General features: G+C 37.8%; 2 protein-coding genes across 2 annotated transcripts; one reads left to right on the top strand and one right to left on the bottom strand.

The window, feature by feature from the left end:
- Nucleotides 1–890: 890 nt before the first annotated feature.
- LOC105684081 (ankyrin repeat domain-containing protein 49-like) lies at nt 891–2,055 on the top strand. The gene is made up of 3 exons (XM_012397192.3): nt 891–1,130; nt 1,197–1,357; nt 1,434–2,055. The coding sequence occupies exons 1-3, from the start codon at nt 986–988 to the stop codon at nt 1,767–1,769; spliced, it is 642 nt and encodes a 213-aa protein (XP_012252615.2). The 5' UTR covers nt 891–985; the 3' UTR covers nt 1,770–2,055.
- Nucleotides 1,855–22,711, bottom strand: LOC105684078 (lysosomal-trafficking regulator). Its single transcript, XM_012397188.3, has 35 exons — nt 22,410–22,711; nt 17,881–19,776; nt 16,593–16,678; nt 12,445–15,077; nt 12,299–12,364; nt 11,862–12,016; nt 11,526–11,767; nt 11,267–11,436; nt 10,627–11,136; nt 10,447–10,551; nt 10,021–10,330; nt 9,781–9,935; nt 9,472–9,693; nt 9,215–9,411; nt 8,677–9,126; nt 8,281–8,595; nt 8,031–8,147; nt 7,758–7,958; nt 7,406–7,666; nt 6,945–7,317; nt 6,413–6,846; nt 6,057–6,292; nt 5,605–5,939; nt 5,314–5,537; nt 5,061–5,222; nt 4,731–4,975; nt 4,567–4,633; nt 4,320–4,470; nt 4,073–4,213; nt 3,777–3,994; nt 3,530–3,716; nt 3,135–3,436; nt 2,798–3,036; nt 2,378–2,659; nt 1,855–2,292 (listed from the first exon to the last, which is right to left on the bottom strand). The coding sequence occupies exons 2-35, from the start codon at nt 17,953–17,955 to the stop codon at nt 2,091–2,093; spliced, it is 10,068 nt and encodes a 3,355-aa protein (XP_012252611.2). The 5' UTR covers nt 17,956–19,776; nt 22,410–22,711; the 3' UTR covers nt 1,855–2,090.
- Nucleotides 22,712–22,842: the final 131 nt, after the last annotated feature.

Consider the following 22,842-nt stretch of genomic DNA (forward strand, 5'->3'; position numbering starts at 1 on the left):
CTTCGATCTCGCAGGTGGTCGCCGATCGAGTCTGTCTCGTTTTCACTGATCAATAATCATCAGCTGTATGTATGTGTAAGATCGGGTGAACTTGTCCGCATTATACCACGCTGAACCCTCTTCGTCAAAGTTTCCATTAGGAAACAGGCAATAAGATTCCATATGGATTACGGGCACTCGAAGATTGCGTCAGAATTATACTGTGGTGCAACAATTGGTGACTTAAAAGTAAAAGACGAGGCTTCTCTTTAAAACAGCTTAAAATGAAGCTCTTAGATAGAACTTGCTACTGATGATATAACGATCAATTTTTCCCTGTCAACGATAGAAATTAACATAATACATGATACCACAGATCGCAGACCGCTGCAGCTGCAGAGTAGGCAACATGCATTACATTTGGGGATGCTTGAGCAAATAGTGTAATTTTGGTTCGGGTAGAGCGGGATCCTAGAGCTGTGCGGCATTCGCGAAGCTGAAATTCAGTTTTATTATATTTTGCTACCAATATTATGTTTCTACTTTTCAGAAGAGAAATGTGCAGTCTGTATAAAGTAATTTAGCTGCACATCTGGAACTCAAGACTGTTCTTTGGAATCAGTTATCAAGTGTTCCTGATGAATGATAAATGAATAGAAAATCATTCAGAGGCAGGTTTATTTTTTCCCGATTTGGATGTTACCATATAGCAATCATACTAAAGTTCTGCTAAAGCTTCCACCATTAATAGCTCGAGTAAAAGTCGCAAAGAGCCCTATCAAATCCGCCACAGCTTTGGCGCAATTATCTCGAGCATGCGCCACAGAATGGTACCCCACTGGTTCCATTTTGGTTCCATTCGTGTCAATTCCATTGGTCAATTCTATTCACTCATACATATCCAGTCACGGTCATGTATTCGATGCGTCATTCAAAGCCATTCGAAACGTGCTTTTGACAGTTCATTGTGCGGGAATTTAGATTGCAACGCGCTACTTATAAAAAGATGTCATCGGACGAAGAAGCCGACGAAATAACCGATTTAGAATCAATTCGTGATAAAATTTTAAGCCAGCCTCGAGGTGATCGAATGCAAGTAAGTGCCTGGGAAGACGATAACGATGGAATTGAGGAAGAACGTAATGCGAGAGGTTAGGAATTTTGATAATATTTTTCTAACTAAAAGCGAACATTGAGTATACCTCTCTGTTTCACAGAACCAGACAGTAAAGCGATCCTAGAAGCAGCAGAAATTGGTGATATAACAACAGTTGCACGACTGATTACTCAAAATTCAGATCTAATACAAGCCACTGATCATGATGGATACACTCCTCTTCATAGGGCATGTTATGGGAACCACCCAGACATAGTTGAGGTTTGCATAAATTCAGTGCCGAGATAACATTGTGTACAATATGTCAATTTCCCAATTGGTTTTTTGCTATTTGTAGTATTTGCTTAAAAATGGAGCCAAAATTGATGCCAGGACAGCTGATGGATGGGAACCTCTGCATTCTGCGTGTTGTTGGAATAACGTAAATTGTGCTGCTCTTCTGATTGCCAATGGAGCAGATATTAATTCTAAATCAAAAGGCGATCAAACGCCTCTGCACTTAGCTAGTGCAAGCTCTCACAACTCTCCCACACTTCAGCTCTTACTCCTACATCCTGATATTCAACCACAATTATTGAACTCCAGTGGTGATACTGCAGAACAAATTGCAAAACGCTCTGGAAAATACTATCCTTTATTTGAAATGACTGAGCCTTGTCTTAATGTTATCTGAATATACATAGTTGGCCATCAGACGTCATTTATATTCTGTGAATAAACTTGGCATTTCTGCATTGGATGAATGTTAGTAAAGTGAGTAAAATTTGAAAAATTTTATTAAAAAATCCTAATAAATGTTATAATTAAATGTTTCTCATCTAAATATTAACCAGTTTAACATTCAAAGCTTTTCATTCAATATATTTTATACTAAAATCTAAAACTGGGATATGATGACTACAAAACTAAACAGATAATTTGTATTTACAATCGATAAAATAATCATCCATTCCTCATTATTTGTTATCTGGCCTACTTTTAATTTCATAACAACCTAAAGCGAGGACAAATTGACGAATTTCGGAGTGCCGTTACTCAAGCGACGTACTCCTTCCCAAATTAGTACCGTAGAATCTTCAGCTGCCGCGTACAAATGATGCTGGTCCAGAGCCCATGCTATTGCGATTATAGCACCGCATCCTGAACCACCATTGACAATTTCTCTGACTAGTCTTAAATCCCAACTACTCCATAATCTGGAAAATAAAAGTGACTACAATTTTAGTATACTCTCCCTTGTTCATATTATAACCAGATATTACAAGTGAATCTGACACTCACCGTATTACTCCGTGGTCCAAGCCCGTTGCTATAACATTGACGGAAACACCTTCTGGAGCATTGCTATAGCACAATGCAGTTATTGTTCTTCTGGATAAAACTGACCCAACCGGGCGAGCATTTATTGTGTAAACCCCCAGTTCTGAATTGTTGCCGCATGAATTGTTTTCACCTTCGTTGGGAATATTATACACAATCGCTATATCTCCTAGCGTTTCACTGATTGATAGCAAACTTACAGGGTAACAACAATCAGACTGCACCGATCTGATGTATGATAAGCTAAAAGTAAAATCACTAATAGTTAATCAAAGAATCACTATTGATTTTTTCGATTAGCATTTACAAATTCGGTATAAAAAAAAAATAAATAAAGGAAAAAATGATTATTCAGATATCCGCACATAGAATATTTCTGACCTGTTCAGATCCCAAATAACAACAACCCCTTCGCTGTCACTCGACACAGCAATACTGAAGGCTCTTGATAGGGCGATCGCAGTCACTGCACACCTATGTGCCAACAGAGAAGAAGGTGGAGATGAACTAAATTCAAGTTTCCCAACAGCGCCAACCGTATAACTATACACAGTTATTCTGCCAGACAAATGACCTATCCAGAGTTGCCCACAATCGGGGACTGATGCCAAAATCGTGATCTGAAAATGTTATATTGTAATTTGTAATCTACTACCAGCCCACAAATTATCATGACCATGGGAATATTTTCAAACTGATCCTGGATGAGTTTACTCACCGAATCTAGTCCAGACGATCTCAATAAAGGTCTAGGAGGCTGTTCTTTTTTAGATTTTAGTCTTGCAATGCCGTCGCTACCGCCCCAAGACGCTAGCGCAGCTCCAAAGACTGATGCGCCACTCAACATACTTGCACCTTTTTCTTTGCTGTACCCAAGCAATAAAGTCGTACAAACCGGTAGTCCGAAGACATCGCCGGTGCAAAGCGGAACAAGGGAAACCAATGGAGATCTGTGTTTATGTTTCCAGCATAACACAGGCTCATTGCCTGGGGCTCCGACATAATTGCCCCATTTTATCCCTTTTAGATATCAAAAAATGAATAAAAAATTGCGATGATTAATTACACAAAACACCTAGTAAAATCATCGACATGGTTTGATGTACTATGTACCTGTTACTCCTTCAATAACCGGGGGAATGTGTGACGTTGGCGTAGATATTCCGAAATTTTGAATTGCCAATGGATGGGCAGCTCTGAATAACTGCGCGGGTGTTTGCCCATAAGTACGTACCATCGTTTCCCAGGCTTGGCGTTCTAAAGGATCAGCTATTTGCTCAACATCGAATCCATAGTATGTCTAAAATACGATAGGGCGTATTATTTTGGAATACATATCAATTAGGTGTCTTCAACTTACTGCAGGATGAAAGACATTAATGGCCTCTACCGCGGGTCTTCCAGTTTGTCGAAATCCAAAGACAAGGTCTATCCAATATGGCAAAACTTCTCTGACAGGTTCCGCTTCTAATGCAGCCCTGTGTGCTAATATGAACAGGCGAGCATCACCACCACACCATAAGGGAAGTTCAACATCACTAACTCTGTTACCATTTTGTCTTACACCAAAATTGAATCCTGTTAGATGAAAAGTTATGAAAATTCACAAACATTGTCTTAGTAATGTCGAATAATTGTAGAGAATGTTTCGCATACCTTCTGAATTGAGTAAAAACTCAGGCAAGTAAAAAAATTCAGGGATGAGTTCCTTAACATCTGTTGTAGAATCACAGCTCGTCAATCTCCATGTCGTTGCGAGTGCGTGGAATGTACGATCCGGTATATCAAAGTTGTCATCTACGTATAGTAAGATGAAAACATTTTTAGATCTTTCAAAAGTTACCTAACATTGGTTCATGAGATACGAAATTCATACGAAAAAGTAAGTGCGTAATAGATTTACCTTGATATGAAAGGAACATGCTGGTGAATGGTGGAAGTCGGACCAAAAAGTGTAAAACTGTTCCTGAGTTACTGTAATGGGAACCATAATGGAATGGTTCTTGATTTAATGCTATGAGATTCAGACCTTCCATAAGAGCCTGTTTCAGATACTGTAAAACAAGAACGAGCATTACTTCAAACTATCTGTTTGCCACATCAATGATAGAAATTAGACTAGTTTCTGTACAAGCACAAAATTTACGTACGTTATAATTATTAACGTAGTGTTGTTCGTTTTTTTTGTCTTGTACCGCCATGGGCCGTTTAAAATTTCTGTGAACATATCAATTCAAATTAGCGTTCTCATTATCAAACATTTATAAACAATTAGTTATCGATATCATTGGAAATAATTCTATTGAATACTTGCCTATAAATTTTTGGGTCGTCTAAATTAATTCTGTGACTCGTGTAGTCGGACAACACAAATGGAAATACAGGGTACTGCATTAAATCATTGTAAGATCGACCAGCGAGTTTATTCAAGCAAGTAATGTATTCCCAATTCGTTAGCGCCCCGCTACGCCAGAGTGCGAGTGCCTCTCCTAGATCATCGCCAGGTATTCTCCTTGGTAAATTGCAGGCTGATAATTGTGCTGCAAACTCGTCTCTTTCCTGAAAGATAATCACGATTACTGGTGTGAACAAAATTTTATTCTCAGATGTCTACCGTGACGAAGATAATGTATGTCAGTAATACCTTAGAAGAATTGAACGCCAATAAATACGTTCTTCCGGTAACAATGAATATCTCAATGGCTCGTTCTTGCAACTGATATCTTCTTCTGTGCAATTCACGAATATCCTCCAGACGCCATGCAGTTCCTCCAGCCATTGCTAGATCCAAGCCGCCCAGGGCAATCTGCAATATAAATTGTAAGAGGTTTTATTGAATGCAAGCATTTATTTTTTGAAGTGTCATACAAAGAGTTGTTTATGATTCAGACACTTACATCGGTGTGTAAAGGCATATCTGGATTGTCGGGTACAAAATAGAGACAACTCTCGCCTATGAGAGCTTCTCCCGGTAGTTCTGCACCAGGTGTAACAACTCGAGCTTGCGCCATTTTGCGAATTCTTTCTGTTGTATGCAATCTTTCAATTAACGCCTTTGAGTTTGCGTCTTGACGATCGGTTATTAGCAGATAGGATAGAGGCTCCTCGATGTTAGCGACTTCTAATTGCGAAAATGGTGTAAAAACGAATCAGTCATAGTACATAAAGTTGAGATAAAATTAACATACCTATTTTCTCTTGACATTCAGGCATCAGAAATCTTTTATTCATTTTCAAGTGACACCTTTGCATCCTTATTCTCACTCTTGCTGGTCCTTCCGTAGGGTCTAATTCCCAACTTTTGGGATAACTTTCCTGGAAATGCCAGGGTGCTCTCTCATGTGTTAATCGTCGAGCTAAATCTCTCCATCTAGCCATAGCTTGCGCTACCATTGCTCTTGACTGCTTCAACTGCTCCATGAATATTTTACGTTCTCGATTTTGCTCTTCTACTACACATCGTGTCACAGCCATTGCACCCTCCATTAGCTGTTTGGTTAGCAGCTCAAATTTGTTACCGATTCTACAAAAAAAAAAGTTCGAGTTGCATTCCTATGTCTCATTAGTTCTTGTATTTAGTGAGACTCAAAAATTGCTTTTGCAAGGCTATAACTATTACAATAACGAAAAAAACACGGACCTCTGTATTGCGGAAGAATTATTTTCCATCCATATATCTCTGTCTCTCATTAACTCCCTTCTGAGTAGAGCTAATTCTTCTCCCCATAATCCTGGAGTAGCTTGCTCTATTCCTTTAGTTAAGTTCCATATGCCCAAAGCTTCTCTGAGTTCTGCACATACTCTGGCATCAGCACTAGGCATCTCATCTCGTCGTTGTAAAAGATCCCATAAAAATACGGTGAATTTTTGTTCGATCTATCACCAGAATATTACTCAATTGAATACACATACATATAATTGAAACCATAACGATACCCTATTTCAACTAAAACATGCTTTGCCATTGGTGAGCTTTGGTGTGCAGTTAATGATTACCTGAGGATGTACTTCCAAAAGGGATGTGAGAATGTCTTTGACTTTTGGTTCTTCCATCAGAGACCGTACAGCATAAACTCTCATGTTATTGCTCTGGTGAGGCCCCAATAACCAAACCATAATTCTGGCGGCGTTTTTTCTTAAGGCGGGTTTAGAATACCAGGTACTCCCCCAAGGGTTTCTTCTTTCCTTCGGTGTAGCTAATCCGTGTAACAGCGTGGAAAACAACCGACGAGCCAGCTCTGATTCACTTGCTGATGGAGATTGGTCTGCCGTTGTAATAAATTCTACAGCGCGAATTAAAATTGCGCGCAGACGTTCACTTAGTTCTCCTTTACCAGCTTCACGAATGATCACACTCGAAGTACCTTGCAGGCTCCCATAACTTGAAGATCGTGATCCATGATCGCTTTGTTCACTGGACGTAGTAAGAACTGCCATCGACATAAAACGATGACTTGACATGAGAATTGAGCCCCAGAAAAGCCAATATTTGGCAAAGCCTAAGTAACGAATAAGCAATGAAACTTACCTGATGCAAGGTAAGATGCAGTGCTGCGTAAACGAAATCCATGATGGGTTGATACTCTTGCAGTTAAGGCATCAAGTTCCCCATCGAACAATGCAACTTGTGCATCCCTTGCAACTGACACACAGTGAGTACCAATGCCACACTGAGATCTTTCCTTGAGTTCCATGTAACTAAGTGTGAAATGCAAATCTGCTACAGCCTGCATGTGCGGAGTGCCAGGTGATTCCAACAGTTTTGTTGCAATGGCAACCAGTAGAATGTGGAGATCATGAAGCAATGACATGGAACTGCCTCTATGTGCAGCCCCAATCAAAGCTCGGGCTATCGATTCAGCTAAACCCAATTCAAGAAGTGCTCTCAACCCATTCGGATTCTGGTTAAAGTTCGAAAAATTATACACATATGAAATGCAGATTATTTAGCGTAAAATCTTGGAAAGATAATCAATTCTTGTAATTTACCTTGGTCACCATGTCAGTAACGAATGAAACCATGGGTCTTGCAATGTTTGGATCAGTAGCAGCCGCTTTTGGGATCATAGCTAAAAGTGGTGGCATTGCTGCAGCACCTGGTCCCCTCACCGCCAAACTTTCAAGAGCCATTACAAGAGGCTCACTACCAGGATAGAGTGAGATTTGGTTCGCTAGGTGCATGAAATATTTTTGCTTTATGAACTTGTTCACTTCCTCATCATTGGCACGTTCGAGATAAGTTTGAATCACCTATCAACACATGATCCGAAATTAATTTAAAATAGAAAAAAAAAAAAAAACTGCAAACATATAACTGCGATATCTTTGTAAAAGTACTCACCTTCAACAAAGCCGTACGAACTCTTGTATCAGGATTATTAGCTAAGACAAGTAACAATTCTGCTCTCAATACGTGCTTCAAGACCGAGCCAACCTGACTGTCTGGTAACATCCTCAGAGCATCTCGTAACAACAAAAGTAGCCCTTCGCACACCAATCCTTGACAAGCTCGTCTTTCGTCTGTCCACATAGATGGTTTAATCTTGAAAAAAATAAAATACTAAATTTGCTAAAAATTCTATTATTCAGATCAGCAAATAAAAGCAATGCATACCGGCACTTGAGTGGCGGACCCATCGCTTGCTGCAATTCCAGAATCTTCACCAGCACTAGGCTCTCTCTGAGGTCCATTTTTACGTTCTTTTCTTCTAGCTGATCGGTTCTTCTGAATCTATAAGGTTGAAATACATATTTTGGTAGCTCGATAATTATTATTTCGTTTGAAGCTTCACAAATGTATATTGAATAGAATTTAAATGATTAACATTTAGGGGCTGTAAAAATGAAATGATTCTCATTTTCACCTGAATGTTGGCAAGAGCTTTACTCAGTTTACTGGCATCGACATTTCCAATAGATTCATCTGACGAACTAGCAGTACAACTGATTCTGATAGGTGGCTTCTTCTCTTCCAAAGGTGGCAGCAAACAGTAAATGTTATGCCTCGCGTGGGTCACATAAGTCTCTGAAGCCTGATGAACTAATACCAAATAGTCTGTGACCGCAACCAAATGCGCAAACTCTGGCGGTGCTCCCATTAATGCCTGCACCAACTCTACAACAGCTGTACCCACTGTGTTATCTAAGGAAGCACCCAGATCTTCGCACATGAAATGTTCCTGCAACATTTGAAATATTCAAGGTGAAGATATATAACGCACCATATTCATGAAATTCATTTGTGATAGTTTGCAAATTACCTTGCAAAGTGTCAAGAGCGTATCGACAGTTCCCACTCTATTTAGCTGCGAAGCATTAAATTCTCTTTGAGAATGTTGGTCTCTTAGTAAGACCAATAATGCTTGCAGTAAGAAATTCAGTGTATCATACTTGGCCCAGGTTCTCCAAGCACTCAAGGCCCCCTTTATCAATTCGGGATCTGTTATGACCGCTTCGCAATTTTGTGATATTGCGTGATTCCCACTACCAATATCTTTAATTAGAATTGAGCTGTCGCAAGCTGCATCTAACATGGCTTTGAGGATATGTCTTCCAGTATGACAGCGTGGCGATTCTAATACACGCAGGAGAAGCGAAGGGCCATCTTCAGTTCGATACTGATTCAACAACTCGGCATCACTTCGTGCTAAATGCAAAACTATGGATAAAGCCAAGGCCTGTTCTTCTTCGGTAGAATTTAACTCAACCACCTATAAATCGAACACACAGTAGAATATTTCTCGTTCAACTATGACACATTTATTCTAACTTGCACGCGATAAAATAACAGAATCTTACTCTCGCAAATAAATATATAAAAACAGGTGTCCCTCCTACAAGACTTGCTGCGGGTATCAGTCCCCTGTATTGCTGACATTCTAAACGTGTGGTGAGAATAGGTGCTACAGATAGCGGTGGTTGCTGTGATACTCGATGTTCAGGTGCAGATATAACTCTAAATCCGGGTTGACCAGGAAATATGTTTCCAACAACAGCTATAAGATACATGCAATGATTAGTAAAATGATCCTTTAGAATGATCATAAACCACTTACCTCCGGGGCTGGCTACAGCTTGTGGATACAAGTGTACGATATTAGGATTTTGGGCTTCGTAACTTAAAAGTAAGTTATCCTGCAATTCGCCTAAATGTGAATTAGTTGCATCCATGACTGCTTCCCAGTCAATTTCTGTATCGGATATTTTAGTCTCCACTGCGTGTCGTAGATATGTACCACCATATGACTTTCTCCGACTCGTATCAAATTTACCTCCCTCTGAAAATAGAATTAACATTCAGTTACATGATTTACAATCAGGAGACCAAATATAATTCTGAGTATAGTCCTAATAACTCAGCTCACCAAATTTATATTCTCTTACTCCGTTCAGTGCTCCAGATGCAATTAGTGGTGCAAAATCGGGTTTTACCGAATTTAACAGACACTCAGCTAGACTGGTGTAGTTTGGCCCAAGGCTGGCTAAGTACAAAGCTCTTTCTCTGGTGAATACGGGGCATCTGAAACAAAATATTCAGATATTCTTCAGTTAGAGAAGATTTCAAACATTACTGAATCCCAAAGATGCAATTCTCAGAAACATACCTGAAGACCATCAAGTTTCCAAGATACCAGGCACCATTTCCGTTCGGTCCAAGTTGACCTAACAAGATACAAGTAGTTCCTGGTTTTCTTACTAGCAGCCCATCGAATGGGAGTTGTGCTCTAGCTTCTCGCCATCCATCTATCCAAAGCACAACTTCAACCACAGCACTACGTTTATTCAATACAGTGTCTTTAAAGTTTAGTGCTAGATGATGCCATCGCCCTGATGGAAAGGTACCCGTTATAGAAGTTTCTGAGATAGTACGATTGGTTTTATCATCGGGACGAGTTAGGCGTAGAATGAGCTTATCTGCAACAATGAGATGTTTACGTAAACATATGCAAAGTCTCTTACATTAACAGAGTAGCTTGTCACAGTTGTTAACTTCTATTATGACAACTTATCAATTGTGAACATATACTCACCAGATCGGAGGTCAAGCCAGGTTTCTAAGACCAATGACTCATAGCCAATTGACATCAGGTGAATGATTGACGTAGGAGTAGGTGGTGATGCAGAACCTGCCACAACTATAAATCCCAGATTAGAGCGAGTTTATTTTATTTGCAAATCACCTTGTGGCAGCTTCAAATATGTTTACAAACCTTCCCTACTCCAGTTATCTGATAGAACTCCCCAGTCCGATAGGCTTTCGCTGCCAGAGCCAAGGAGTGGTGACGTTGGCATGGCTACTCCTCTATTTATGCTTGAAGATCCTCTTTCGACTCTGAGCCACATGGACGCAGAACATCCATGCAGCCAAACTGGCCAAGTCAATTCAGGACCAACTGGTAAACATAACGCATGCACTGACCAAGGACTACATATTCCAGAGGACAAGTGCCCTCTCCTGAAGTTGTTCACTAAATTTTCAGCTTTCTCTAAATCCTTTCTGTGAACTTTTGGCATTATTTTTACCTCCACGGGAATTGGAAATGCTAAAATAAAGTTAGGCTGAGGTCTGGCGGCAAGAACCAAACGAAACAGAGGTTCCAGCAAGGATAGTAGTGGCGGGGATTGAACTTTGAATAGTGATAGATAACAAATTAGTTCCATAGGAGTCACTGATTGTGTTGCCAGTAATGTAAACACTTCTAGTACAGCATGTTGTAAATCTGTAATTCGAGAAAATAGTTACAGTAAAAAGAAAACATGAAAAATAATAAAAATGAACTGTAGCGAACTATGAAAAATTCATCACTGTTAACTAGTGCTTTGTCATGATAAATCTCAATCTTTGATTACCTTGACATAGTGATGTTGTGCTAGTAAGTGATTCTCTGAAGCCATTAAGTATTCTCGTTATTGCTCCGGAGGCTGCGAGAGCTGCACAACTTGAGACACTTTCTCTGCAAGTGATTGCCACACGCCTCAAACCTCCTGTCAGGATTATACCTCTTTCGCCTTCTATACCTCTGTTGGGTAATTTCACATTAAACAATAGTTGAATGATAAATTCTTAAGCAACACTTTTTTTTCATTTTTTCTCAAAAATTCAACTCACTGCTCACTGAAATGTATCAGCAAATCTACTGCCAAAGAACACAATGCTGGATGCGCGGTAGCATATCCTCTAGCTTCAACAACTGGCCCTAATGGATTTGATTTTTTGGGAGACGAATTTTGTGGACTTCTCCCTGGAACTTCGACATCGGCTTCATAGCCATCATCTGCAGTTACATATTCTCCTGTACTGCTGTCATCTCCACCACAATCCGGCAATGGGTCAAGAGCCATTGTAGGTAGCTAAAAGTTTCAATGTTCAAAATATCAATTGAAGTGAATGATAAGAAATGCAATTTTTAGATAAGAAAATTTAGAACTTGTAGATGTCACGCACCCTCGGCCGAGTTTGTTGAGGCATTGTCTGTTCCTGGCTTGGTCTCAGCATTGCAACTCGTAAAAAGGCTTCTACCAGCATTGCGATACCATGTCCTAATTTTATTCCACTTTGTATCAATGCTTTCCGTAGTTCTATGATTACGTCACATCCACCTATACCACAACCCATGATGATATTAGATACTAAATTACAGTTAATGAAGATTTAAACATAAAATTTTGAGGTGATGAATGTGTTGCCCAAAAAAACGTATGACTTGTTTGATTGTCTGAGAAGTACTGAGTGCGTATCATGCGGTTCAGAATTGAACTGTTTACAATGCAGAAACGATTATATATTTAACTTAATCCGCAGCTGCAAATTCTGTTATTGATTTATAGAGCCATATTCAAATTATCATGTAACGTCATTTGGTTATTTAAAAATGTACTTACTCAAGGGAGATGTCAGACAGCAAGTTAGCAAGGCTTCCATCAAACGGTGCGATGACTTACCAGTTTCTGGAAACAGAGAATTTGGCTTATTCTACCTTTATTGTTACTTTTATAAGTATTTATTGTGCTGTGATATCTGCACTCACCCTTTATTCGATCAGATGCGATGCACATTGCTAGTTTTCTGAATACTTGAATAGATTTGTTTGATACAGGATGATTAGACAACTGTACACGAAATCTGGGACTGCAAAGGGCAACTCCAGCTGCTGCTCTCCAGACTGAGCTAGCTTGATTCAGAATATTCTTCAAATAGATACGATCGTGACTTGATTTTTCATTGGATATAGAAGACTTATTTTTGGTCAAATTACAGTAATTCTCAGTCTTGTTACTCAGTTCAGTCTTATCTGTGGCACAGGCAACTTGTGGGTTATTCGCTAATCCTAAATTACATACATCAGTCTCACGCAATAATTGATCATCCATTTGTTTGACTTGATCAGCCTTTTCATCAACACTTGACAGTGAAGTGGCATCTTTACATTCACTGCTGCTAATATCTGTCATACAATTTTCTAAAACTTCAAGTAACTTTCCAGTTTCTCTCTCGAGCGAATCAAACAATGAAAGTAGAGCTGGTGTAGCTACACTTTCAACATCACCTGGGTCCTCACACCCAACTTTCCATGTTTCCATTGTAACGGCAACTTCCAATAAAGCACAAACATTTCGAGTAAATGTTACATCTGATAGAATTCCCAAGACTTTGTTAAGTCCATTCATTTCCGTAAATTTCTCGCACATTGGTGCATTTACTATCGAGCTTGCAATAACTGATAGACAGGATTGTATCAGAAACTTTGCTACTGCATCATTATTGTCAGCTTCATACCATTTCAAACCACTTAGAAATATTGGGTAAAATACTTTGAATAAAAGCTCCCGACGAACAGAGAAGCTCGAATTTGGTGTAACTTTGATCAAATGTGCCATGATTATGAAACACATTTTAGGGTCATCTGGTTCCAACAGTTCACAATACAGCTCTAGAAAATCCCAGGAGTAATTTGTGGGTTTGCTGCAAGTATTGCATATGTCCAGCCCTGGGTACGCACCAAGCTCCTTGAACAAAGTTTGTTCAAGTACTGCAACAGCAGGTGCGTAAGTGAGAGAATTTCGTTTTTTTAGAAATATAACAATTCCTGATAGAATGGCTTTTGGAGGACAGCAGCAACACGTTCCAGCTGCAGCTATAACTTTCAATAATCTAACTTGCAAATCATCTGGGAACAAATGGGATTCTTTCAACAAGGTGGTTAGTGTCATAAACAATGCTGAAATACAGCAACTTTGTTTGCTGATAAAGCCTACAATTGGTTCGATATAGGCAATTCCCAAAATATCAAAATGATGATGATTTTCTGTAACGTCTGCGCAAGATTTGTGCTTGGTTTTACGGCATTGTCCCATGTGACATAATTCCATCCTCACTTCTTTCAAGGCACTTATTAAAGCTCCCACCATATCGATTACTTTTCTGGCTCTGATTACTGTTCTCTGTTGGTCAACACTAGGCAGCCCCACAATGGCTAGAATAGTACGTTCAATAATTTTGCCATCTTGGCTTTCGGTGAACAGTTGAAAAAGCTCTAAAAAATCTTTCAGTTTTTCTGCTGTGGCACGCTGATGAAGCAGGCAGTATAAAAATGTAATAATTCCGTAAGTAGTAGCAAAAATAAATTCTTGTAGCAACGACCCTTCCTCTGGGGTCAGAACTGAAACAGGCTTGCCACAAGCATCTTCTAGCAATCTCAAAGTCATTGGTAACAAACCATTGTGTATAACAGCAGTTGTAGGCTCATCAGCTCTAAGCACTCGTTCAAGTGCAGTGAGCATAAGTCTTGCTGCAGCAGCCTTTAGAGAGGCACATTCTGTTCCATTCAAATTTGTTCCATCTATTCCGAACTGCAATGCCCATAATGTGTCTAAGGCGAACTTGAGGACCTGAACTGCAGGAGTTTGTTCAGCGGGAGTATCGTAGTCTCTCAATCCTTGCAGTAACTGAATAATCAATAAACTGGCTTCAAAGGGGCTGACAGAGGCGTTAAACACACTCTCTATGCGATTATCCATAAAATATTCAGGTGTTCTTTTGATTGGACGTGACGGTAGTTGATACAAAGGAGTATCCCATTTCTCTTCTTCGTCGCTTCTAACAACTGATGTGAAATATTCAAAATCCATTGGGTTTAATCGAATTTTTAAGGTCAGTGACCTTGCCTGATCAATTCCATCGGTGAGTATTTCAGATTCACTGCTTACATTTTCAATAGAAGCTTTGGTCTCTGTTTTTTGTTGCGACAACGTTTTTGCTCCTAAGCTGTGCTTCCTTACTTTTTTTTTCTGCGATTGACTCTCTGAGTTGCTCTTAGTTTTAACATGTTTCTGTTTTTTGTGAGGGACTATATTCACTGTATCAACTATGTCGTTATTACAGTGAAATTTCACAAAAGGATTTTTCGTTACTACGTCTCCGCTATCTTGGAAAGCCACTGGATATAAAGCAACCAGTAATGCAACCAATTCTCGACCGCAAGATAATCCTCTCACCCCTAACAGATGTAGAACTGCCAAACATCGCCATCCTCGTCCTTTGACTAAGTATTTCCTGAGAGCAACAAGCTCACCTCCATCGATGCGCACTGCACACAGCATGTGAACATCGGACAGCAGTTCGCAAGCAACGAGGGTTGAAACTCCACTTCCACCTCCTGAACTGAAATTTGTAATAAGATATTATTTAAAATATTACATTGAAAAATGCAACGGAATTCTAGTTGCTAATATCGCTTCACGCACGCATGTGTGTCTAATGCAATAACTATGCTACGTATATATGCCTGAGTGGCTCAACTTTTATAGAGAACAATGTTTGTGTGGACCCATTTGAAAATAATTAAGTGATTTCGAGTATCACAATGTATTTGCAATTGTCGTAGTATCAGACGGATAACAACAATGTGTCCATAATGACAACAATGTCACATTAATTATGATAAAATATCACAAAGAATTCGTACTCTGTAATTAGAATATGAACAGTAATTACAGAATAAACGGAGCCGAGATTTCTCATTGAATAAAAACAACTTACTTTGTTGATCTAGAATTAGTTGCTCAAATGGAAACATTTTACTTTATTGATCTAAAAATAGCTGCCTGATTGGAAACATTTTATTTTATCGAGCTCGAATTAGTTGCTCTCTGTGATAACTGTGAAAAAAGTTCCCATGATTAAAATAAACCCATGATTTGAGGTCACCAACAACAGTGAGCAAAGTTATAAATTGATATAAGTATTTTCTTGGCTTCTTAATGTCAGCTCTTCGGTGACACTAGCAAAGAATACATTGGTCATTCCTAATATATATATTACACACGTCGTGCAGCAATCCACGTATCTGTTTTACATATATGTATGAGGAAATTTTATTTACTCTACATACGTTTAAGTAAACTGAAAGTGAGCAATGTGTTGTTAGTCTATGTCATGATGTTGAATTTTGATAAAAGTCATGAGTGATAAAATGTCATATGTATCAAGCAATAAAGCAAAGAAGATTTTAATTAGATATTTAATTGCAAAGAGTATGTAATAATTCATGACCATATAGTTTATAGCTGGCAGACAACGAAACTTATTCATGCCTTCTATCATTATAATACAATTAGCCGATCACTTATAAATTATACAATAAAGTAAACATATGTGTAGAAATGTGCATATTGAGGCATCGTGAATGTTCAAGCAAAAAAGATCAGTGCTGATTCCCGTACAGTACAGATCGTACAAAGTTCGTGGATAAATTAATTATAAATTTTCCTATAACAGCTGATAACAACACATTATTTTACGAAAATCTGCACAAATATGTACGATATTATTACCTTTAAAATTATCAAAGCAATATACGTGTGACTGTGCTCTTCGTCTTATACGATCAACGTATGTTTGCGGTAATAATTTGAACGTATAAGAAAAATTGAGGCACATGAACTCTTATATTGTACATGCATACGTGAGTTTTTGTCCGATTATCATAATCATTACAGCACAAGCAGCTTACTTTAAATATAAAATATAGATATACCCTTAGCGAATATGCTGACACTAACAAGGCAACTGTCGGTGATTACAGCAATTTAATGTAGTGAAATTATGGAATTGATTGATTAAAGATAATCGTATTGTTAAAAATCATAATCATTCTATGATGATAGTAATTCTCACCAGAACGAAAGTACATCTTTGACATCGCGACCATCTTTCACTTGGACGAGTAATTCTGCTAAAAATATATCTAGCCACTCGGATTTCTGTAACAAGATAGAAGAAAAATTACAGGTAAATAAATTCTGAAAAAACATCGGACGTGTGTAGTATCCGGTATTAATTGATAAGATTGCATATGCTACGTAGAGACAATATATGACTAATTTTTTTCTTTTCTTTCGCGGGGCTCCTAATAAAATCAAGTTGTACTAATAGGAACAAGAAAATATTGATCTTCCAGGTATAGATCGCATAATTATGTGCAAAATATAGAACGTATGACCGTTGTGTATCAGAGATAATACTCTTGTCTTGAAGTGCGGAAAAAGTAAATTTATCGAGCTCAGCTTAACGTACATGTCGTATGTGACATCGTTATGCAATTTGAGTACGTAATATACAATTGGATAATATGGTTATAGTACAGTGCAACGTATATCCGATTTTTTCTACAAGCTATGAAATAATATTGTAAATCTTGCGGGATTGTTTTTACACCGGAAAAAAAATTAATGAATAACTGACCATAGATTTTAAACAACCAGCAAGGAAAGCCTAAGCCACATCTTACTAATCGCAGGATTTTCATAGCCAGCAAGCCCAACAAGAAACATGACTAAAATTGCACTTTTAGTGCTTCAGGATAGATTTTAAACCAGGTGGGCAGCTGCGGTCACCATGGATTATTATATTTTATAAATGTGTCATCTGGCTTTTACTAAGAGCAGGCCTTAGTCAAACAAGAAATATGCGTCATGCGGGGTTTCACCTATAGTAATCGGTGTATCCGTAATTATAACGAGCAAATAATGAGACTTGCAAATCGAAAGGTCGTAGTTTATCCACTCATTTTCTCTCTGTTCTACTAACTATCGAGGATTACATTGATTTCTTGAAGAACGAATTTTTCATTTTAACAAAGTAGTGGAATAGAACCGGTTACAAGAACCCCTGTATTTTTAAAGCAAGAGCAAAAAAAAAAAAACTGCAATCAAAGGACGCTGTAATGCCGAAGTTGGAGTAATTTGAAGAAAATTCCTACAATTTAATCACATGTATCACGAACTCTTCATTTTTTACCTGCTAGTTACGTTATGCGGTGAATCACATGCAGCAATCACTGCAAAATTTCTTTGAGATATCGCGTCAATAAATACACAAATAACCGTGCAAATGCCCTGATATTGGAGAAATTTTTTTCAATTTCTTACACGCCACCAAAAATTTATAATGCATAATATCCTACCTCGTAACTCTGGGGCTCGGCGTGAATGAAATAATCCCACAACAGTTGCAGTTTATTGGGCAGTCCAGACGTCATCGCCACTTTCTTGAGCTTTTCTTAAATACTACTCGGGAGAAGACGCTTATCTCTTTTCTCCGTTCAGGTAGTAGCAGCAAGACCATAAACAGAAGGAGTAGACGTCTTCATCGGTGAGCAATTGTAGATATGTGATGGAAGCGAAGATGATGCTGATGATGTACTGTATATAGTTAAGCCACACACAAAACACCTTATATCACGTTATGTCAACCGCAAAACCGCAAGGTATTAATATCCATGTTCATTTTTATTTTCTTATTTCTACAGGTATACACCTCATACTGTATGTATACATCGGATCATTTTATTTCGCACAATACGGTTGCACTTATTCGACGGATTTTTACTGCACGTTAATATCAGTTTCAAACGACAATTTTATACACCGATATTTTATTTTTCGCCCGACAGTTTTACCACCGAATAAAATAAATGGAAGACCAAAGCGACGAATGCTAGCTACCCCAAACGGATGATGTTGTCTTTCGCTCTCATGACAGTCTCTTCAGTAAGTAGCAGCTATTCAACGTGTTGTGATCGATTGCTGTACGCATTGGCTTATATACGTGTTACGTTGATCATGTGTATACACACAAAATATACACTGTATTAAACAACTTCGGACAAACACAAAGACACATAGTTTGGTATATGCCGTCCTCGAGAAGCCTCTGATGTTTCAGCCGCTATAACTGCAGATAGAGAGCAGTAACCCCGACGCCGGTTCCGCGGCTCACTTACTACTCCCTGTAGTTGTATTATAAGATAATAACTTTGTACGTTGCGAATACTAGGAATCTTCAACGTATTTGTGTTGTGTAAAGAGGCAAACTGCAGCTATAATAAAATAAAGAGTTCAGTAATAAAGTAATAAGAGTCAACCTAGCAAAATGCTATGGTGTTGAGAAAGTGTACAAGAAGATTACTCATGTGCTACACAATTCTAGGAGAAAAGAATATTGTTGATAATTTTTCAAAATGCACTGCAGGGGTACGAAGCGAGCAACACTCACGGCAACGGACAAGTCAAGACTGAAGATGGATGAAAACAGTACATGCTAACAACTGACTCAGATATAAAAGAATGGGAAGACCCGCGTGCCGGTTCTACCGAACTTCCGGTTTTCGCTAGGCCGTTTTCCGTATGGCGAAAGTTACTGGATACCGCTAACAAATTCAGCTCTTAAGCTCCTAATGTTATCACGTTATGAGAGGATACGAATATTTCTTCCGATCGTAAGAACGAAATATGCGATTCACGTCAGACTGCCGGGAGAGTTCAATGCGTGCTTGGAGTATCGCATACGCGCATACTTATACCAACTTTTCAATCAGCGATTACGTTCTTTGCCTTCGGTTTATCTTTTTTCTTTCTATTTTTATCAATTTTTTGCTACGTCGATTCGTCTCTTATATACCTACTAATACAAGTATAAGTATTAAAATATACTGTAATAAGTCGAATAAGTGACCATATTCTGCGATTGTAAATCGTATTTGCTCAATATTATCGACTGTATAAGTTATGTATACATATATCTATGTATATTGTAAACTGCTTGCCTATACTTCACGTTTTCCAGATATATAAGTGCATCCTGTAGACGTCGTTGACGTGGTTGATCCGTCATATCGCGTATCCATGGATTATTGATAACATCGAGGAAAGAAGAACCGATGATTGTATGTCCCCGACTGTTGCCGCAGTGCACAACAACCAATCATCAGTGCAGAATTTATAACTTGCTTCTGGTCTTTTTTGCTGCTTGATTTTCTTTCCCGCGAACTAGAAGAAACCGATCGAGCCTCCCAGTTGCACTGTAATGAATAACATGTTATTGCTTTATCTATATACATACATAATCCTGTGGTATAGTGATACGAATTAGTCTACAATCTTCATTTCAAAATCAACAATCGAACCGTACAACTATAAAGACACTACCTATAACGTCCTATTACATTACTATAAACAACTATACAATAGAGATGGTTTGTCATTCGCTACGTCATTTGATCAAATTTATTTTGTGTAAAACCCATATCAAGTTCTCTTTACCAAAATATTTCATCATTAATTAAAGGAGGTGAACCATTATTCTTAAAAATAATTAGCCATCTTTGGTGACCATTCTCTCTATTACGATAAAAGTGATTCAAATCGAAGGAAAACCATGCGAAACGTATACATATAAATACATGTTACCAATGTTACTTAATTTTAATTCATAAAGGAATTTATGATCCAGATGATCGATATGTAAATGCAGTTACTATCCAGGGGAAACGATACCTTCAAAGCACACCTGATACAACTTTTATAACTAATCGTGTGTTCAGAAAAGGAAATAATGATAAATAGTCAGTTCGTTATCTGAAATATAAATTGAGAATCGCATGCAATTTCAAGACGTAAAGATAATCTTGTCTGCTTATCAAAGCCTACTGTACGATGATCAAACAATGGAAGAGTTTGAAACCGAGGGAATCTCTCTTGTGAGAAAGTGTGTGAATTATGCAACGTTTCTGCCAGCAATCAACGATAGAGTTGAAATATGAATGACAATTATACAGTTTATTGTATATTTTTTCATTTAACCCAAATTTTTAAAAAAATGGCGTAACGTTAATGATGCGGCAGCGTATGAATTTATAATGTATATCCACTATAACCGATATCTTTATCGTGTCTTATACATATGTCTATAATTAAAGAGCGACTGGGGAACTCTATTTAGATAATAAACACCATAACAACGCTGCTGGGTATAACTTATCAAAGAGTCAAAGATTGATTGACAATGTACAAAACAGTCTTGAGGATTTCTCATATATGCCATGTATCTTATAACACTATACCGTTATTAACGTTGGCGCTTATATTTCTCGTTTGAAATATGATTATGTATGTATAATAACTATACTTGAATTGTTTGCACCAGTATATTCGGTTATCGTTGTTTGTCTCTACGCAAACTGTGAGAGAGAACACGGCCATCTCGGGGTGAAGTTAAATGCTCAATAAGAATACGTACAATTTATCTACTCAAAATTAAAATAAAGCTGCTTCAGCTATTGCATGCATGTCATCCATTACGTACACATATGTATACATGTACTATATCTATAACGATGCTCTTGCTGTATAAAAATTGGTAATAGTAATTAAAAGAAAAAAATAATGCTCGCATGAATTAATGCTGCACACACATATCGTGACGTAATTACAATATATGTGGACAGTAAATTTGATCCTATAATTAAAGCCATATGCAAATTCATAATTCTACGATCACGATCATAGAGACGATCATTGATAGTCACATGCATTAGTCACGTTAACACGAGATCGGATTTAGAATAGAAAAAAAATTTATCACGTGTATGTATGTGATAATATGTAAACTTAATACAAGTTGACTCGATGTATGTATAACTTTGAAACGATGATAATCGAATTAGTTGCATAATACATAGATACTTATAATCTATGTGCGCGAATGGTATAATAATAACTATCTGGAAACCGTTATAAAATATGTGCCCCTTTATTTTCCGGAATTCTATATTATTTCATATCACATGTACTCGAACTATCTAGAAAATAAAGAAATTGCATTCAATCTGCGTGTTATGTTTTCACTGCAGATAGTAATATGGGATCCGGTTTGTGAGTTAAATCCCAAAGTTGATGTATATGTAGAGGCGAGTTAAAGGGATGAGAATTTAAAGGGCTTCTTTATCTTATGCCCTTTACTTTCCAACGATTGCGTGTTTCTCGATTTGCTGTCTCATATTACGTGACATGATAAAATGGAGTTTATTTTTTTATCTCCTGGGTTATAGTTGCAATTCAAAACTTAATTAGGATGTTTTGAATTATCACGTTAAACGAAGCCTGAAGATAATTTTCTTACATACAATATACATACGCAAAGTACAAATTCTTCATTCATACAGATTATACAGCATTATCATCTTTAATTGGTAAAAGGATTAATTAATCTTGGGTCGAAGTATAGTTGCGGATACATCGAATGATATCGATTATTTTTTTTTTGTTAAATTTATTTAGTCTGCAAATGCCGTGACATTTGTAAGCACTTCATCGGATGGAGTACGTATTTTTTAATAATCAGGTACAACGGCTCTTAGCGTCTGACTCGAAATATGAAATTGATGGATTCTTAATATTATTAAATAATAAGCATACCAGTTAATCATCTCTAGTGATCAGCGATCGTCAAATGAGTAAAAATAAATGCGACTTATCCAAATTTAACATGTATTTGGTGTTAAATTGATTATGTTAATGACAGTTAAATATTTTGTGAGCCTATCAATTACGATAATCTCAGCGTCATAAATCGATAATAATTAAACAAAGAGCTACTATATCACATTATATCAGCGTGTGTTAAACGTCAGAATATTTTTTCGTATCAACTCACCACTTTGTAATTTTCCCGCCTCCTAAATAAGTACAGGTTACTATGCGCGTTTCACTTTTATTTACATTTCACATCAGGACAAATAAGGGTAATCACTTTAATTATATATGAAAGAACGATGGATTTTTCTCGGTTTATTAGGTAGTTTGACAGTTGATAATCAAAGAACCTTGACAGCTGAATAAAACATTTAAAAATATTACAGAAATCCTGCACACATGAATTCACGAGCCTCATAACCTGCTCCACACCCTGGCCTTGTCTCTCGTCAAATGACAACTATCGAATTACCGTAGATTTTTTGAGTTCATTGCGCACCTAGAACGACGGAGGCACGACTTTGCTTGGAAGGGTTTTTGTCAGTACTTTTTATAGTTCTGTGCTGCCATCTGTTCACAATAACCAAATCAAGGGTGGTTAAGAATAATGAAAG

The sequence above is a fragment of the Athalia rosae genome, chromosome 2 (assembly GCF_917208135.1).
Source record: "Athalia rosae chromosome 2, iyAthRosa1.1, whole genome shotgun sequence".
In the NCBI taxonomy this organism is placed as follows: Eukaryota; Metazoa; Arthropoda; class Insecta; order Hymenoptera; family Athaliidae; genus Athalia; species Athalia rosae.